Source organism: Patella vulgata, chromosome 5 (genome assembly GCF_932274485.2).
Source record: "Patella vulgata chromosome 5, xgPatVulg1.2, whole genome shotgun sequence".
Classification (NCBI taxonomy): Eukaryota; Metazoa; Mollusca; class Gastropoda; family Patellidae; genus Patella; species Patella vulgata.
The window spans coordinates 5,286,150-5,302,465 of NC_065883.2; the positions used below are offsets into that span (position 1 = coordinate 5,286,150).

General features: G+C 36.1%; 1 protein-coding gene across 1 annotated transcript; it reads left to right on the forward strand.

Annotated features, from left to right (window-relative positions):
- The first annotated feature begins 3,854 nt into the window (after nt 1-3,854).
- On the forward strand, nt 3,855-15,772 carry LOC130013014 (reticulon-1-A-like). The gene is made up of 7 exons (XM_056101366.1): nt 3,855-3,980; nt 5,756-5,963; nt 8,494-8,632; nt 9,881-9,950; nt 11,227-11,273; nt 12,947-13,005; nt 13,687-15,772. The coding sequence occupies exons 1-7, from the start codon at nt 3,899-3,901 to the stop codon at nt 13,733-13,735; spliced, it is 654 nt and encodes a 217-aa protein (XP_055957341.1). The 5' UTR covers nt 3,855-3,898; the 3' UTR covers nt 13,736-15,772.
- The last annotated feature ends 544 nt before the right edge of the window (nt 15,773-16,316 follow it).

The window sequence follows — 16,316 nt, forward strand, 5'->3', positions numbered from 1 at the left end:
GTAAATATCCTACTTTTACTTTTTATACGCCCACATTTTCATGTGGACGTATATTGTCGTCGCCCCTGTCTGTCCGTCCGTCCACAATTGTTTGTGAACAGTCTACAGGTCACAATTTTTATCCGATTTCAATGAAACTTGAAATATAGGTGTATCACCCTAAGATCTCGGTTCCTTTCGATATTGGCATCTATCGAACCGTGACTTCATGGATTATGGCCCCTGATTGTACGAAAATCACGTTTTTGGCTTGTGAACACTGTAGAGGTCACAATTTTTATCCGATTTTGTTGAAACTTGAAATGTAAGTTTATAACCCAAAGATCACGGTTCCTTTCTATATTCGCGCATATCGGACCTGACTTCCTGAATTATGGCCCCTGATTGTACGTAAAAACACATTTTTTGGCTTGTGGACCCTATAGAGGTCATACTTTTTATCCGATTTAAAAAAACGTATTATTATATCACGTATATTAAACCCTAAGGACGGTTGAGTTCGAATTTCGTGAAAATCGGCCCAAAACTGACAGACAAAATGGCCGCCATTCGTTCTCAAATAGCGTAAAAATATGGTATATCAAGGTTGTGGACCCTATAGAGGTCACAATTTTTATCCGATTTTGTTGAAACTTGAAATGTAAGTTTATAACCCAAAGATCTCGGTTCCTTTCGATATTTGCGCATATCGAATTGTAATTTCCTGAATTATGGCCCTTGATTGTAGGAAAAATCACTTTTGTTTTAGCTTGTTTTCTATCCATCTCTCGAAAATGTGGGCGTATCCTGCCTGGCAGCCGCTGGTTTATTCATAGAGAATATTAAAACTTAAAAATTGGTTAATCAAATGTCTGATGTCATAGGGTCAAAAGATGCTTGTATGACCTCTGATGCAACCTTCCATTACAACTGGTTAGATCTTCATGTAGTAGATGCCATAGAAAGTATAAAAAAAATAAACGAAATATAGATGTGTATTTTAATCAGACTGGATGTAATATAAACCCCAATTCATTTCATACTGAGGTGTATTTGGGGGGTTGGATGTCTGAATGGTTAGCGTGCGCGTGCTGTATCATAAAGTCTGTCATTGAGTCGACTGGATTGGTTTCGAATCCCCAGTTGTACGTGACAAGGAGTAGGGTCGCCTGTCCAACCTCGTGGGTTTTCTCCGGGTCCTCCTGTTTCCTCCCACTGCTAAAGACCCCTACGCGCAAGCGAATTATTGAAATAAAATTAAACCATATGTTAGTCCCGAAATGACCTAGTTTGTGTCGAGTGGACGTTAAACCCCATTTCTCACTCTCTGTGGTGTAATTAATATAGAGGTACTATAGAACTAATAAGGTACTTGGCAATGTCCGTTTAATAACACTAATTCAAGCCGACTATAACACCTAGATGTACTGTGTGTTAGATGTTAACACTGTAGTGTTAGAACATATGTTACCATCGTGTACCATGTTTTTACCTGTCTTCTCACCAGTTTGATCACATTAACTGATAAAACATGTTTTCAATGGTTACTGACAGTGACGACAGTACTTGTCTCACTGGATTTGTTACTGAGAGACAGACAAATGGCTAAATCTATTTGTTAAGGCCAGCTCAATTTTTTTCAAGGTCGCTGAGATGTAAATAAGGTTAGGGCACGTGATTGTATGCGAGATTGTAGGTTAGGGTTAGGGGAAGCGTTGGGGTTAGTTCCAGGGTTAGGGTTGGAATTGGCACTAGCCCTGTTTACATCTCATAACCTATGACGAAAAATTGAGCTGGCCCAGAGAAAACCCACGAGGTTGGATTGGCGACCCTTCTCCTTGTCACATACAACCAGGAAATCGAAACCATGCCAGATGACTCAATGACAGACCTTATGATACAGTGCGCACACGCTAACCATTCGGCCATCCAACCCCACTTTATTTCTTTGAGTCAAAATCTTATTTAAAATCCAAAAGTACTTGGTTGTGCTGTTCAAAAGCCTTTTTTTAATTTGTGAGTTTTGAAATTTTAAATAAAACATCTTTCATGTTGTTTTGAGTGGCTATTTACCTATCAAGACGGGGGGTTGGGTGGCCGAATGGTTAGCACGTGCATGCTGTATCATAAGGCTTGTCATTGAGTCAACTGTCGTGGTTTCGAATCCCCGGTTGTTCGTGACAAGGAGTAGGGTCGCCTGTCCAGCCTTGTGGGTTTTCTCCGGGTCCTCTGGTTTCCTCCCACTGCTAAAGCCCCCTATGTGCAAGCGAATTATTGAAATAAAATTAAACCATATGTTAGTCCCGAAATGACCTAGTTTGTGTCGAGTGGACTTTAAACCCCATTTCTTTTTCTCTCTCTATGAAGACCATGAATAACTTAAAATTAAACTGGTTTGGCCTACTGTTAGGTCATCATGATTTACAAAATAACTGAGTATTAAAATGTCATGTACATGTTATGGTTGTATCTGTAAGTTATGTATGATGAATTATGACAAAACTCTTTTATCTGAAACGAAAAAAAATTGTAACATGGAATTAATGAAAATGATTTATCATTAGACGTTTTATAGTATTTATAAGTAATATCAATCTGTTTCTGGTTTTTTAATCGGAAAAATATTCACTATAAATCAAATATGTCAAGAAAAAAATGTTGTTTGTCTTTACACAATACTTTGGTCATTTTGAGAAAAAGAAAGGCAGGAGAATTTTGCCTAGATAGCAGTTTTCCATCGATTCTGGAGTCCATGCTGGCTTTAATGATATTTCTTTTGGACCATGCCCAGAATCAAACCCATTCTGATCGCGAGTCCATTGTCTTTACTGTTTATCAAAGGCGTAGTTCATAAAACGGTAATAGAAGCATAGATTTATGGAAGACCAAATGGGACAATATTCATGATTCTTATTTCTACATTCAAGTTTGAATATTTTAGACATGAATGCAACATTCTAAACTAATGATTCTTGTTTCTACATTCTTATGTCAACATTTCATGCACAAAATCAACATTTTAAACAAAAAATTGACTTTATGTTTCATTTTCGGTGTTTTATGGTCTTCCATATACATGTAGATTAATAAAACTTACTTTAATGGGCCAGTCCTGATATTATTGGAGAATAAAACTGCTTAATTTTGTGTTAAAATCGCTTAAAAATCCTCTACCGTAGGGCTGAGCAACTAACTCAATATATGTGATATGTTTTCAAACAACTTAAACCTGTCAGTCTTCATCTGGAAATGGAGCGCGGTGTCCCAAGCTGTATTATGTGGTGTCTGGATAAAACCAGACTTTTGTTTTATAAAAATAATGTGTAGGTGAAATTTACCTTTCGCTATCAAGTACAGCAGATGGGTCATTTACTGTGAAGACATCTAAAAGGAACGGGGATCAATTATCAGGTCACCCAATGAAAAAATTGACCCAAAATCTTAAAAGGGTTACGTATCCAGATAAGCAGTTTTGAGCTGAAATTTTGAGATAAGGTCCATACACCATTCCTCTATATTTTGACGCTTAAATTTCATACATACTCAGACTTTTACTCTGTTCTAATTGGGATAGTCCCTTTAAATGTCTTCAATATTTATAGTATGAATGGGAAATACTGATATATAAAGCCGAAAATAGATATTGTAATAACTCATGAATAACTGGAGAGTAAAACTTTTATATGGCTGACCTAATTGTATAAATAAAGTGGCCAGTATTTGAATTGTGGAGGGAAAAACGTGGTGTAAATCCATCTGTTCTGTAAATACTCTCTCTACCTGTCGTCGTTTACTATAGTAACAAGATTTACCTGTACAATCTATATATAGTATACGTCACCACAGGTTGTCCCAGTTTTACCTGCAGTACACCTTATCTCTCTTCCACAACTTACTGAACTGATAGACACGTGAAGATATGGGAAACAGGAAGAAGGCTGATAGGACTACCCCCGCTGCCCCGGAGGAACCGGTGGGCCCCCCTAGCCTGTTCCAATGTGGTAGGTGTTAAAATAAATATTGAAAAATATTGGAATTCTGGTGATATTTTTTATATCCTTGTGTTTCATTTATCTACCACAGGAAAATTTTTCTATTCGGCCCTACTACCCTAAATTAAGATCATTTGAATGATTGAGATTTGGGTTATTAATTTCAGTAATGGCCTTTATCTACCATTATTAGTTACAGGATAATATTCATGTATTCATTATATTCATCATCATTTTACTCAGGGTATAATATTCATATATTCATTATATTTATCATCATTTTATTCAGGGTATAAAACAACTAACGCTATAGGCTTATATTATTACTGTTAGTGTATATTCATTTTACGCTAGACACAATGAGTTAAATATGTTATTTATATACCATAGGGGAACCTAGTAAATATGTTATTTATATATCACAGGGGAACCCAGTAAAGACCCTAGTAAATATAATATCTATATACCACCAGGGGAGGGGGGTTGGATGGCTGAATGGTTAGCGTGCGCGCGCTGTATCATAAAGTCTGTCATTGAGTCTACTGGCGTGGTTTCGAATCCCTGGTTTTACGTGACAAGGAGTAGGTTCGCCTGTCCAACTTGTGGGTTTTCTCCGGGTCCTCCGGTTTCCTCCCACTGCTAAAGACCCCTATGCGCAAACGAATTATTGAAATAAAAATAAAAAACCATATGTTAGTCCCAAAATGACCTAGTTTGTGTCAAGTGGACGTTAAACCCCATTTCTCTCTCTCTCTACCACCAGGGGACCCTAGTAAATATGATATATATATATCACAGGGAAACCTAGTAAATATGTTATTTATATATCACAGGGTAACCTAGTAAATATGATATTTATATACAACAGGGGAACCTAGTAAATATGATATCTATATATCACAGGGAAACCTAGTCTGTGATATTTATATATCACAGGGGAACCTAGTAAATATGATATTTATATACCACCAGGGAAACCTAGTAAATATGATATTTATATATCACAGGGAACCTAGTAAATATGATATTTATATATCACAGGGAACCTAGTAAATATGATATTTATATATCACAGGGAACCTAGTAAATATGATATTTATATACAACAGGGGAACCTAGTAAATATGATATTTATATACAACAGGGGACCTAGTAAATATGATATTTATATACCACCAGGGGAACCTAGTAAATATGATATTTATATATCACAGGGAACCTAGTAAATACAGTATGATATTTATATATCACAGGGAACCTAGTAAATACTGTAGTTTAATCATGTAAAAAGACAGCCCTGAGTTGGTATTGAGTATCAGTGCATGGTGGCAATATGAAATCCGGGCTTCTTTTTATGGATAATTGTATGATAGATCACTGTACTAATACCCAGCGCCCTTTGTCAGGGGTGTAGGACAAAGGACCGGACAAGGACACCCGTATGTCTAGTCCCTTATATCACACGGCATGGCATATCTCCGTCTTCAGTAGCCTAGTAAGACGTTTGCCATTTCATTTCAGGAAAAAATTTCACAAATTTTAGTGTTGGGAGATCATCAGGTCCCCCAATACATTTTTTTTTTGACCAGGTGCCAGTAGTATTTTTAAGATAACACTAGTTTTGACGTGGAGTGTGCATTGATTGTTATCGTTACCACAGGACTGGTTATTCTAGGCTTAGCCGTGCTTCTCCATTTCTGAATTAAATCATTAAATGGTTGAATCGTTCTAATCTACTTAAAATCGGATATTCCTATTTAATGTCGTATTTAATTTATTTTCAGTTTTGGACCTAATCTATTGGCGAGATGTTCGTAAGACTGGTGTCGTATTTGGCAGTATGATGTTCTTACTTCTTTCTCTTGCCTTCTTCTCCGTATTAAGTGTGGTGGCCTACCTGTCACTAGCAGTTCTCACAGTCACGCTCAGTTTCAGAGTCTACAAAAACATTATGGGCGCAGTGCAAAAGAGCGGTGAAGGTCATCCTTTTAAGTAAGTAGATTGTAGAATTAGTCTCTTTATGCCCGCCCGCGGAACTGTTCTCGTTATGCCCGCCCACGTAACTGGTCTCGTTATGCCCGCCCACGTAACTGGTCTCGTTAGGCCCGCCCACGTGTGGATCAATCAGTGTTTGATTTAAGAGGGGGAGATGGCCGAATGGTTAGCACGTACACGCTGTATCATAAGGCCTATCATTGAAAAATGAAGCCATAACCCGCACAATCGTTATAAACGTGTTAAAGGAGTTTCACACTTCAAGTTCGTGGCAAATCGTGTGCGAGTCCTGCATCACGAACAATCCTGATGTCATTGAAATTGTTTGCCAATAAAGTAGACGAATGTTTCCACCCGGAAAATTATCAAGCTGTCAAATTAGCTCTTAAGTTTAATAAAAACTTTAAGTTCGTTACTTTTTACGTCAGACCCAAAATTCATTAAACAAAATTAATGAATCTGTAGTATACAGCTAATAAGTTTTCTGTATTGATTTCTCTGACTTTAAAAAAAAAAAATCTGAAAAAAAACCCGACCTACCGACCCTTCTCCTCGATTGTGGGTCGGGTTTGGTGAAACAAAGATATTTTTAAGGTCAGCCCCATAGCACACATGTAAATGCAAAACTGGTGAAATGTAATTGGTGTGATGTGATAAACTAATTTTATAGGTTCACAGACACACGATAAGATAAAGAGTAAGACATTGGCAATTACGGCAGTATACTTGTTGAATAATAAATGATCTATTATTGATATGACATAAATAGTTGAAGCTCACACATAATATCTGACCGATAATACAATAATAGGTGGCCAAGTGGGTAAGACGCTGGCTCGCTAGCCTGGTGGTTGCGTGTTAGACACCTGCATTGACCGAGAAAGTTCATCCAGATTTTCCGGCGTGGTTCCCCCTTGTCAGTGATGCAGGACTGAGGGCCTGACAAGGACAGCTGTCTAGTCGTTCGGATGGGATGCAAAACCGAGGTCCCATGTACACGTTGGCGTGCACCTAAAAGATCCCTTGACAGCTGGAATTCGATATACATGTAAGAGTATTAGGTAGTCCCTTTGTCCGGGCAAAATTTCCCTCATAGCACACTGTATGGCGTATGCCCGTCTTCATTAGCCCAGTATAGGAGCAGAACAGTAGGACATCAAACCCATTTCATTTCATTGGGACTAACATACGATACAATTTTATTTCAATAATTTGGTTGTGTGTAAAGATCAGTGGCCTAAAACATTCACAGGGTCATGCTTGTTAATTTGATACCACATACATTCTACATGTATATAGGGGGTTGATCGAGGCGATAAAGTGTGATGAGTGAACATACAATTACACACTTCGATTTTATTTCTATATATTTGTATAGTTCTTGCCATTAAAACAAGGTTGTTGCACATTATTTCAATATTAACTACATGTATTTATGTTGTTGATTTAAGATAAAACTGTTATATACAGCCCTATAGATAATCTAGATCACAACTACACAGCCCTGTGTTATAAACAGCCCTGTAGATAGAGTCTATATCACAACTACACAGCCTTGTATTATATCTATAACAAACAGCCCTGTAGATAGAGTCTAGATCACAACTACACAGCCTTGTATTATATTATATATAACAAACAGCCCTGTAGATAGAGTCTATATCTACAGCCCTGTAGGTAGACTAGATCACAACTACACAACCTTGTATTTTATTATGCCATTAATTGATTTGTTTTGTACTGAGAGAGCAAGCTGACTGATTCTTAGATCATTCTGGTAGACAGTCCTTTGATTTTTACCATACATACTTGAATATTTACCATCCCTCCACGGTACGAATATATACAATGTCTGGTTGACCTAAACTCACGTTTATACAAATAAACGTCAATATATAACAATGTATAAAGATCGTGGAATAAACCAGCCAGCAGAATAAATAGATCTCAGAGATATAGCTTGTGTCATCTATAAAGATCGTGGAATAAACCAGCCAGCAGGATAAATAGATAAATTAAAAAAAATATCAGATATACAGATTGTGTCATTTATTGACCATCAAATCTTGCTCAGTGAATAGTGTGCAAGCTCATTAACAAGGAGGCACGAGATCGATTCTCTCATGTTAGTTGAGAAACATCAAGATTTTCAAGCCCGATTCTCTCTCCCCACCCCACCCCCACATCCTTTTTTGTAGGTCCTAGCAGGACAGAAGGCCTGCTAAGGACAAGCATTTAGGATTAGGGATTGAAGAAAAAAACAAGGTGCATGTACATGTTCAATGTGAAATGAAACAAAGATTTTTGAAATTAAGACAAACATAGGGACACCAACAACAACAGATTAATGAATCTATAAGATCAATTAAATGAATTGCATTACTAACTTAAATTACAGACAATATCTACAGGCATATTTATGAAACTAAGACAAACATAGGGACACCAACAAGAAGTAATTAATGAATCTATAAGATTAATTAAATGAATTGCATTACTAACTTAAATAAAATTTTATATATTACAGACAATATCTAGAGGCAGATTTGGAACTACCAGAAGATAAGGTGAAGCCTGCTGTAGAAAATGTCTTACGTCATGTGAACTGTACAGCCAAGGAAGTTAGACGATTGTTTCTTATTGAAGATTTAGTCGACAGCATCAAGGTACGTTAAAAATCAATTATGCTGCAGATTCAATTTTTATACACCCACATTTTCATGTGGACGTATATTGTTGCCCCTGTCCGTCCACAATTTGTTTGTGTACATTCTACAGGTCACAATTCTTATCCAGTTTTGATGAAACTTCATACGTCATAAAAACTGTTGACGTTTAACCATCTAAATGTTAGTGTAAAGTTGTGAAACCTCTCTATTATATGGAACATATTATTTTAAACATACATTATGGGAGATTAGATAAAGAGCTGGCATTCTCACTATAATAGTTAAAAACTAGATAATGTAAAGGGAATTTGCTGAAAATTTCAGTTGAATTGATCCTCTCTGAACCGAGAACTTAGCGATTGAATTTTCGACCTAGCCTCGATCATCATTACTAAAGTCGGTACGATAAAAAAAAAAACCATAGTCTCGAATATCCATTTCTTGATATAATCATGAATGATCATTGAGCAGCAGATCGGATCCAAATCCAGTAAATATCACAGGCTGGTGATGACATCGAGAGTTGATTATGGCCTGGATAAGTTAATTAAAGATACATTATGGGAGGTTTTTATAGAGAGTTAGCCATTCTTGCTCTAATAGTTCAAAAGAAGATTATGAAAGAAGAATATATTGAAAATTTCAGTCAAATTACTTTATTCTGAACATAGTTATCATCGTTGTAATATTTGACTATAAACGGTAGTGAAATGTACCTTCACCTTTGCCGATCGTTTGATTGACAGGCGTTAACTCCACCTACATATCTCGATTATCAAGTAAAGTTTTCAATGGCATGCGGAAACGCTCTACAGCGGCCTCGCTAAGTACACTCTATCATTTAGCCTCGATCTAACTGACGTATTCTCATCAGGATGCGCCATATTTCAATTAATTGATAAGTGAAATTCTATTTAAATCCGAGCTGTAGCCGAGCCATCCGTGGGTCTACAGAGTTGATTTTGGGCTTGTTGTTTAAATAAAGATCTAATTTATAATTTCTATAACATCTGAAGCCTAAATTAAGACTTGCAATAATCAGATTTTGCTCTTGCATAATGTATGTTTAATATTTCAGGCCTAAAGAAAGACCTGATAGGAAGATTAAGCTCTTGTATAATGTATGTTTAATGTATTATTAATAATTTAGATAATATTTCTGCCCTAAAGAAAGACCTGATAGGTAGATGAAGCTCTTGTATAATGTATGTTTAATGGTTAAATTGTTTTTTTTCTCTATTATAGTTTGGAATACTTCTGTGGTTGTTGACATATATTGGATCATGGTTTAATGGCATGACATTAATTATTCTAGGTAAGAATATCAACATAACAATTACCTTCATTAACCCAGTCAGGGCAGTAGGATGCTAAACCCCCTTTCATCTCTCTGGCTTCATTAACCCAGTCAGGGCAGTAGGACACTAAACCCCCTTTCATCTCTCTGGCTTCATTAACCCAGTCAGTGCAGTAGGACGCTAAACCCCCTTTCATTTCTCTGGCTTCATTAACCCAGTCAGGGCAGTAGGACGCTAAATCCCATTTTATCTCTCTGGCTTCATTAACCCAGTCAGGGCAGAATAGTAGGACGCGTAACCCCTTTTCATTTCAACTGTCTAGTCATTCAGATGGGACGAAAAACCGAGGTCCCGTGTACACATTGTGCCTGCACGTAAATGATCCCTTGGCAGTTGGGATTCGATATAATAGGCCATAGTTCGGCTGTCCGGGCAAAATTTCCTTCGTGGCAGACTGTATGGCGTATGCCCGTCTCATTAGCCCAGTCGGGGTAGAAAAGTAGGAAGTTAAACTCCTGTCCAACCTCATGGGTTTTCTCCGGGTCCTCCGGTTCCCTTCTACTGCTAAAAGACCCCTATGCGCAAGCGAATTATTGAAATAAAATTAAACCATATATAGGTCTCGAATTGACCTAGTTTATGTCGAGTGGACATTAAATCCCATTTCACTCTTTTTCTGGTGAAACATGTTTAGTCAGTCCACGAGTTCTACTTTTCAGCCCCCCACATCCTTCCTAACAATATTTACACTTCAAAAACAAATGTGACGTCATCCTTTGATGTTGGCGTACCATTATTTCAAATAATCGTACGTGCCAAGTGTGACTAGTTAAAATTTTGAACCAGAGTAACGTATTTCATTGCAAAGCATGTGCAAGTGTCTGTATTTTAAGTTGTTTAATGGTCTCAAGTTTAAGACATTGCAAAATATATTGTAAAAACACTCGGGCCTCACGGCCCTCTTGTTTGTTACAATATATTACTTAAAGGAGCTAAATCGCTAATATTTGGGACCTGGAAATAGACACAAATGGGTTGCAACGCATATAATAATGTAATGTGAATGTATATAAACTGATTTACATTCAACGGTTTCTGTTTTTACTGCAATTTCTAATCAGTTATGTTCTGCGAAATACGCCATAAGTCTTAATTGAATGGCAATCTTTAGCGTCTGGTTATTCCGGTCTACACCGATGATATTTATTGCGCATGGTAGTAACTTAAGTAACTTTTACGATATGTGATTAGGATTTGTAATATATTTTGTACAAATTGTGTTTTATTTTTCAGCTGTTGAAGCAGTTTTCACTTTACCTAAGATCTATGAGAAACACAAGGTAAGAATTTATATCTTCTATAGCAACTGTTTACGGGAACTAATCAACCTTCTATAAAGCCATTAGACGTTTCTTGATGTTCTCAGTTGTTTGTTCTGCGTATCAACCTTCTGTAAAGTCATTACGGGATTGTTCTTGAGGTAAATTTAACCTCCAATAACCACATGATTTGAATTTCACGTGCACAATTTAAACAGTGCTAGATTACTTGACCATAATCTTTGTAGTTTGTGTCGATGTGTAATTCCAAAATGACAATTCCAAAACTAAGTGAAGACAACTAGGTATTTTTATCACGTCATGATAATATAACACGACATTACAATTGCCAAATAGCAAGTTTGATTGTAGACTAAACATGCATGTCTTGTGAGTTCCAAATTATGCTATCTATTCTAATACTAGAAAAACTTAGTACATATCACACAATTCATCAACCCAGTCCGGTTATCTAAATAATTCCCACTTGTTTATATTATTTTAAACGACACAGTCAAATGGGTTGGTAGCCTTAGAGTCTATGCAAATAAGCGTTTTATAACGGCAATTCTTTAGCCTCTCTGTTCACCATTAAACGGAAGCAGTTGCTCCGGTGATACAGCACTGCGCGGGTCCATCTGAGATCCTTTTTGTGCTCCGGTCCCGACGACTATATAAAGGGAACATTCGCACAATTTCATTTTAGCCTGATGAGTTCGAAATGAACGAAACTAGTCGCTTCATGAGTGAAATCTGAGACGGCTACTCACCACTCATAGATTTCTAATTTTATTTCCATGGTTGATATTTGTACTATGTCCTTCGGATTTTTGTTTTCAATAACAGCCTGGAAATTGTTGCTATCTACTACATAAATATTTACTTGTTATAGATATAAGTCTGATTTATTTAAGATATGGACGTTGTGATGGGTGGGTCAGTAAGAGGTTCACTCACTAACGGGGAGGCCCCAATGTCGGCTGTCAATGTACTTAAGGATTTTTGATCATAAGGTCTGTCATTGAGTCAAGTGGCATGGTTTCGATTCCCCGGTTGAACATGATAAGGAGTAGGGTCGCCCGTCCAACCTCGTGGGTTTTCTCTGGGTCCTCCTGTTTCCTCCCACTGCTAAAGGTCCCTATACTAAAGCAAATTATTGAAATAAAATTGAATCATATGTTAGTCCACACTGATCCGCAGTGAATATTTGCTTGGCCGCGACAATCACTGATAAGGATGACATTGATGTGGCTTAATGAGCTAGAAATATTAACTTTTTTCCTACGACAAATTAAATTCTAAAACATTTTTTTGTATATATTGGAAAAATAAAGGCGTTTGACGTATTTGTAGGTAAAAATTATTTCCGATTTAGTGTAAATGGGTATTAAAATGACTAACATGCAGCATTCTCTTCGAAGCAGTTCTGTCTTATGTAAACAATGCACGCGCCATTCAGCCAATGATTCACACCGCGTGCTGTGACAGCACGTGTTAAGGCAGTCATCTATGACAGAGATATTATACGAGACTCGTAATTCTCTATGAAACAGATTGATGTTAGTCCTGAAATGACCTGGTTTGTGTGAGTGGAGGTTACCCCCCTCTCTCTCTCTCTCTCTCTCTCTCTCTCTCTCTCTCTTACTGTCTGTCAAGGGGAGCTAACTGTAATTATTTCTCTATGTTTATTACAGGTTCAGATTGATAATTACGTGGGTTTGGCTACCACACAGATTAATAAAGTCTTGTCACAGTAAGTACACCTTTATATTATAGTGGTCAAGTGGTTTAACACACATGCACTTTAGATCATAAGGTCTATCATGGTGTCGTGGCATGACCAGGAGTGGCATCGTCGGGTCAACTTCATGGTCTTTCTAATGGATACGGGACAATTCAGCCGTGGACAACTTGTCTCCTGACGACTCATTCCCGGACAATTCATCCCCAGGGACGAATTGTCTTAAGAGCGCGCTCTTTCTAAGGGTCCTCCGGTTTCATCCCCACTGCTAAACACCCCTATGCACAAGTAAATTAATGAAATAAAGACCCATACGTGCATGCAGATTATTGAAATAAAATTATTCAATATGTTTCCCTGAAATGATTCAAAATCCCTCATTGATCAGTGGCTTTAGAAATATACATATTTGCGTAATATTAGCGTATTGTCCCTTCAGTACAATCAACGCCATTTTTGGGTTAGTGCTAAATGATAAGGCCAAGTTACGAGATGTAAACAGGGCTAGCACTAATCCCAACCCTAACCCTAGCTCTAATGCTTACCCTAACCCACAATCTCACCAACAATCACGTGCCCTAACCTCATTTACATCTCAACGACCTTGACAAAAATTTAGCTGGCCTTAACAAATAGATTTGGCACCATATTGTCTGAGAAAATTTAAATCATGTAATTATTTGTGTATTTCAGAGTTCAGGCTAAGGTACCCTTTTTGAAGAAGAAAGCAAAGACTCAGTGAGAAATAGAAAAACAAGTTCTAGAAAACGTAAAACTCGAGATGTCACACAATGCTTCATGTGTCGTCAGCACAACAGTCTTCAATAAAACTTTATACAAAAAAAAAATATATATATATAATAAATAGGACTAATTTGCTGTTTGCCTTATTGCCACCTTTATTTGATAAAAAAAAAAGTTTAAAAAAAAAGGAAAGTTTTTTTTATTTTATCGCATAGTTTGGTATATCAGCGAATCTCCCACCTACGTGAAACTTGAATATGGTTGTATTGATGAGACTGGATATGAAAGAAAGCTTTGAATATTAATTATTTAACGATAGAGGCAAAAAAATAAACTTTGAAATTGTTGGAAAAAAAGTTAAAGTGTTGTGTGGCCAGTAGTTGATGAGAAAAAAAAAATGTTATAAAATATCTGGACATTTAATTTGAATTTATAAGATTTGATGCTTTTTAACTATTAAATTGAGTATTATGTATTAAACATCATCTGTAATTCGTATGTATATGTATTGCATTTTGCTGCATTCTCATTATTCATTCAGTGTGTTTTAAGATTTCGGTTGCAGTTTAGTTATTTCGTTATTAAAATCTTAAATTAGAACTTCCATAGTGGTTGAGAATTGTTTTTTGTTTCTGATCTCAGTGACTGAAGAATATACTCTTACATATTGTTTTGGGTTTTTTTTCTCAAAATTCTTCGATTTTGTTTGTGGTCCTTTTAGTTCTTTTATAAATATAAAAGTTTGGACTTGATTAGATGTGTTCCTGTTAAACAGGGACAGAACGGAACTGACTTCATAGGAAGTTGATTTTCTTATTTTAAATTTATGGCTGTGTGGGGTGAGACTATTTGTGATATAATTATTATTCAGTTCAGTTCAGTTAATATTAGCTTTACGTAATATCAATGCAATATTTAGTTCGATGCCATGTATTATTACTATTCCTAGAGTTAACACCCTTTTTTTATATTCGGTGCATTTATCGTCATATTAAATGATTAAGTTCGCATGAAAAAAATGAGTTTAATTCAATTTTTTTTTTACAATTCTTCCAAGATGAAATAAAGATTGCTTAGAAATTAATAAGACACTCATTTGCAAGAAAATATAAAAATGGATTTTTTAAAAAAGATTACTAGACCGATCTCCTAAATTGTACATTAATTAGTGGAGCTATATTAATTGTATAAACAAAGTTTATAATTAGAGACTATATCCTGTAAATGTTTAGAAATTATTTGACTTGCTTTTTAAACTAACAACTGATGAAAATTTTACATAGAATATTGTAAACTTCACGTATGTGATTCACTGTGTGTATATGATATGATATGCTTATATGACAGGAGATTAATTAATTAATTTAATTTAAATATTTTTTTTTTTTTAAATTTAGATTTCTAATATGTATAAATATATACGCCTTGCCGTGAATGTGGTAACGATAGATGTAGTTAAAAGTCATGTCTAATCGATGTTTAGAAAATCTCATTGTCTAAGTCCTGTTTATCAAGTCTAACAAATATATATTGCTCAAAATGATGGAGTTTGTCTTCAATGTAATGTTAGAAAAATATCTCAATTCAATTCGATTTTTGGCTAAATTGAATAAAGAAATGATCACTCAATTTAATTCGATTTTTAGCTAAATTGAATAAAGAAATGATCACTCGAAGACTGATGATAAACGCTTTGTAGTTCGACTTGTATCTCGTAAAGAGTTAATATCGTATACTTCATCAATATGGGTGCGTAACTCCTATCGGTTATCACTATACTAATTGATATCCCATGTTTGTTAACCGAGATTAGTATAATATCAAGATTTGCGTTAATCCTATTGATGCAATGTTTTCCTGTATTCTATTACTTGCACTGCTTGTTCCAAGTTTGTGATTCACTCTCCTATCCTGTCTATTAATATTGTAAAATATTATATATCTATAAAATAAACTGTTTCTAAATTCTATAAAGTACTATTTCTTCCTTTCTTACATCCATACATACCTTTAAATAATTTAATAAATGTACTATAAAAATATTTTTATGTTGTGAATTCTCTTTTGTGGAAATATCAGTTTAACAAGTCTGAGTGTACTTTATGAATCAGGAACTGACCCATCCTCTGTATCTCCAGTGGTATTGTCCTGTTCTACTCAATTAACCCGGGGGTTTGGATGGCCGAATGGTTAGCACGTGCGCGCTGTATCATAAAGCCTGTCATTGAGTCGTGGGTTTTCTCCGGGTCCTCTGGTTTCCTCCCACTGCTAAAGACCCCTACGCGGAAGCAAATTATTGAAATAAAATTAAACCATATGTTAGTCCCGAAATGACCTAGTTTGTGTCGAGTGGATGTTAAACCCCATTTCTCTCTCTCTCACTTTATGAATCAGGAACCGACCCATCTTCTTTATCTCCAGTGGTATCGTTCCGTTCTACTCCACTTACCCATGGGTCCATCCATGGGGGTATTCACAGATTCAAATTATCTACCCTTGATGATTTCATTGGCACATAGGTCGTTTCTACAAACCAATCAAAAAACAGTTTACAAGCCAGTCTGACCCTCGTAGTTTAC

Coding starts and splice junctions, on each gene's coding strand:
- LOC130013014 (XM_056101366.1), top strand. CDS start 3,899: ATGGGAAACAGGAAGAAGGCTGATAGGACTACCCCCGCTGCCCCGGAG. Junction 3,981..5,755: donor CCCTAGCCTGTTCCAATGTG/GTAGGTGTTAAA, acceptor ATTTATTTTCAG/TTTTGGACCTAATCTATTGG. Junction 9,951..11,226: donor CATGACATTAATTATTCTAG/GTAAGAATATCA, acceptor TTTATTTTTCAG/CTGTTGAAGCAGTTTTCACT.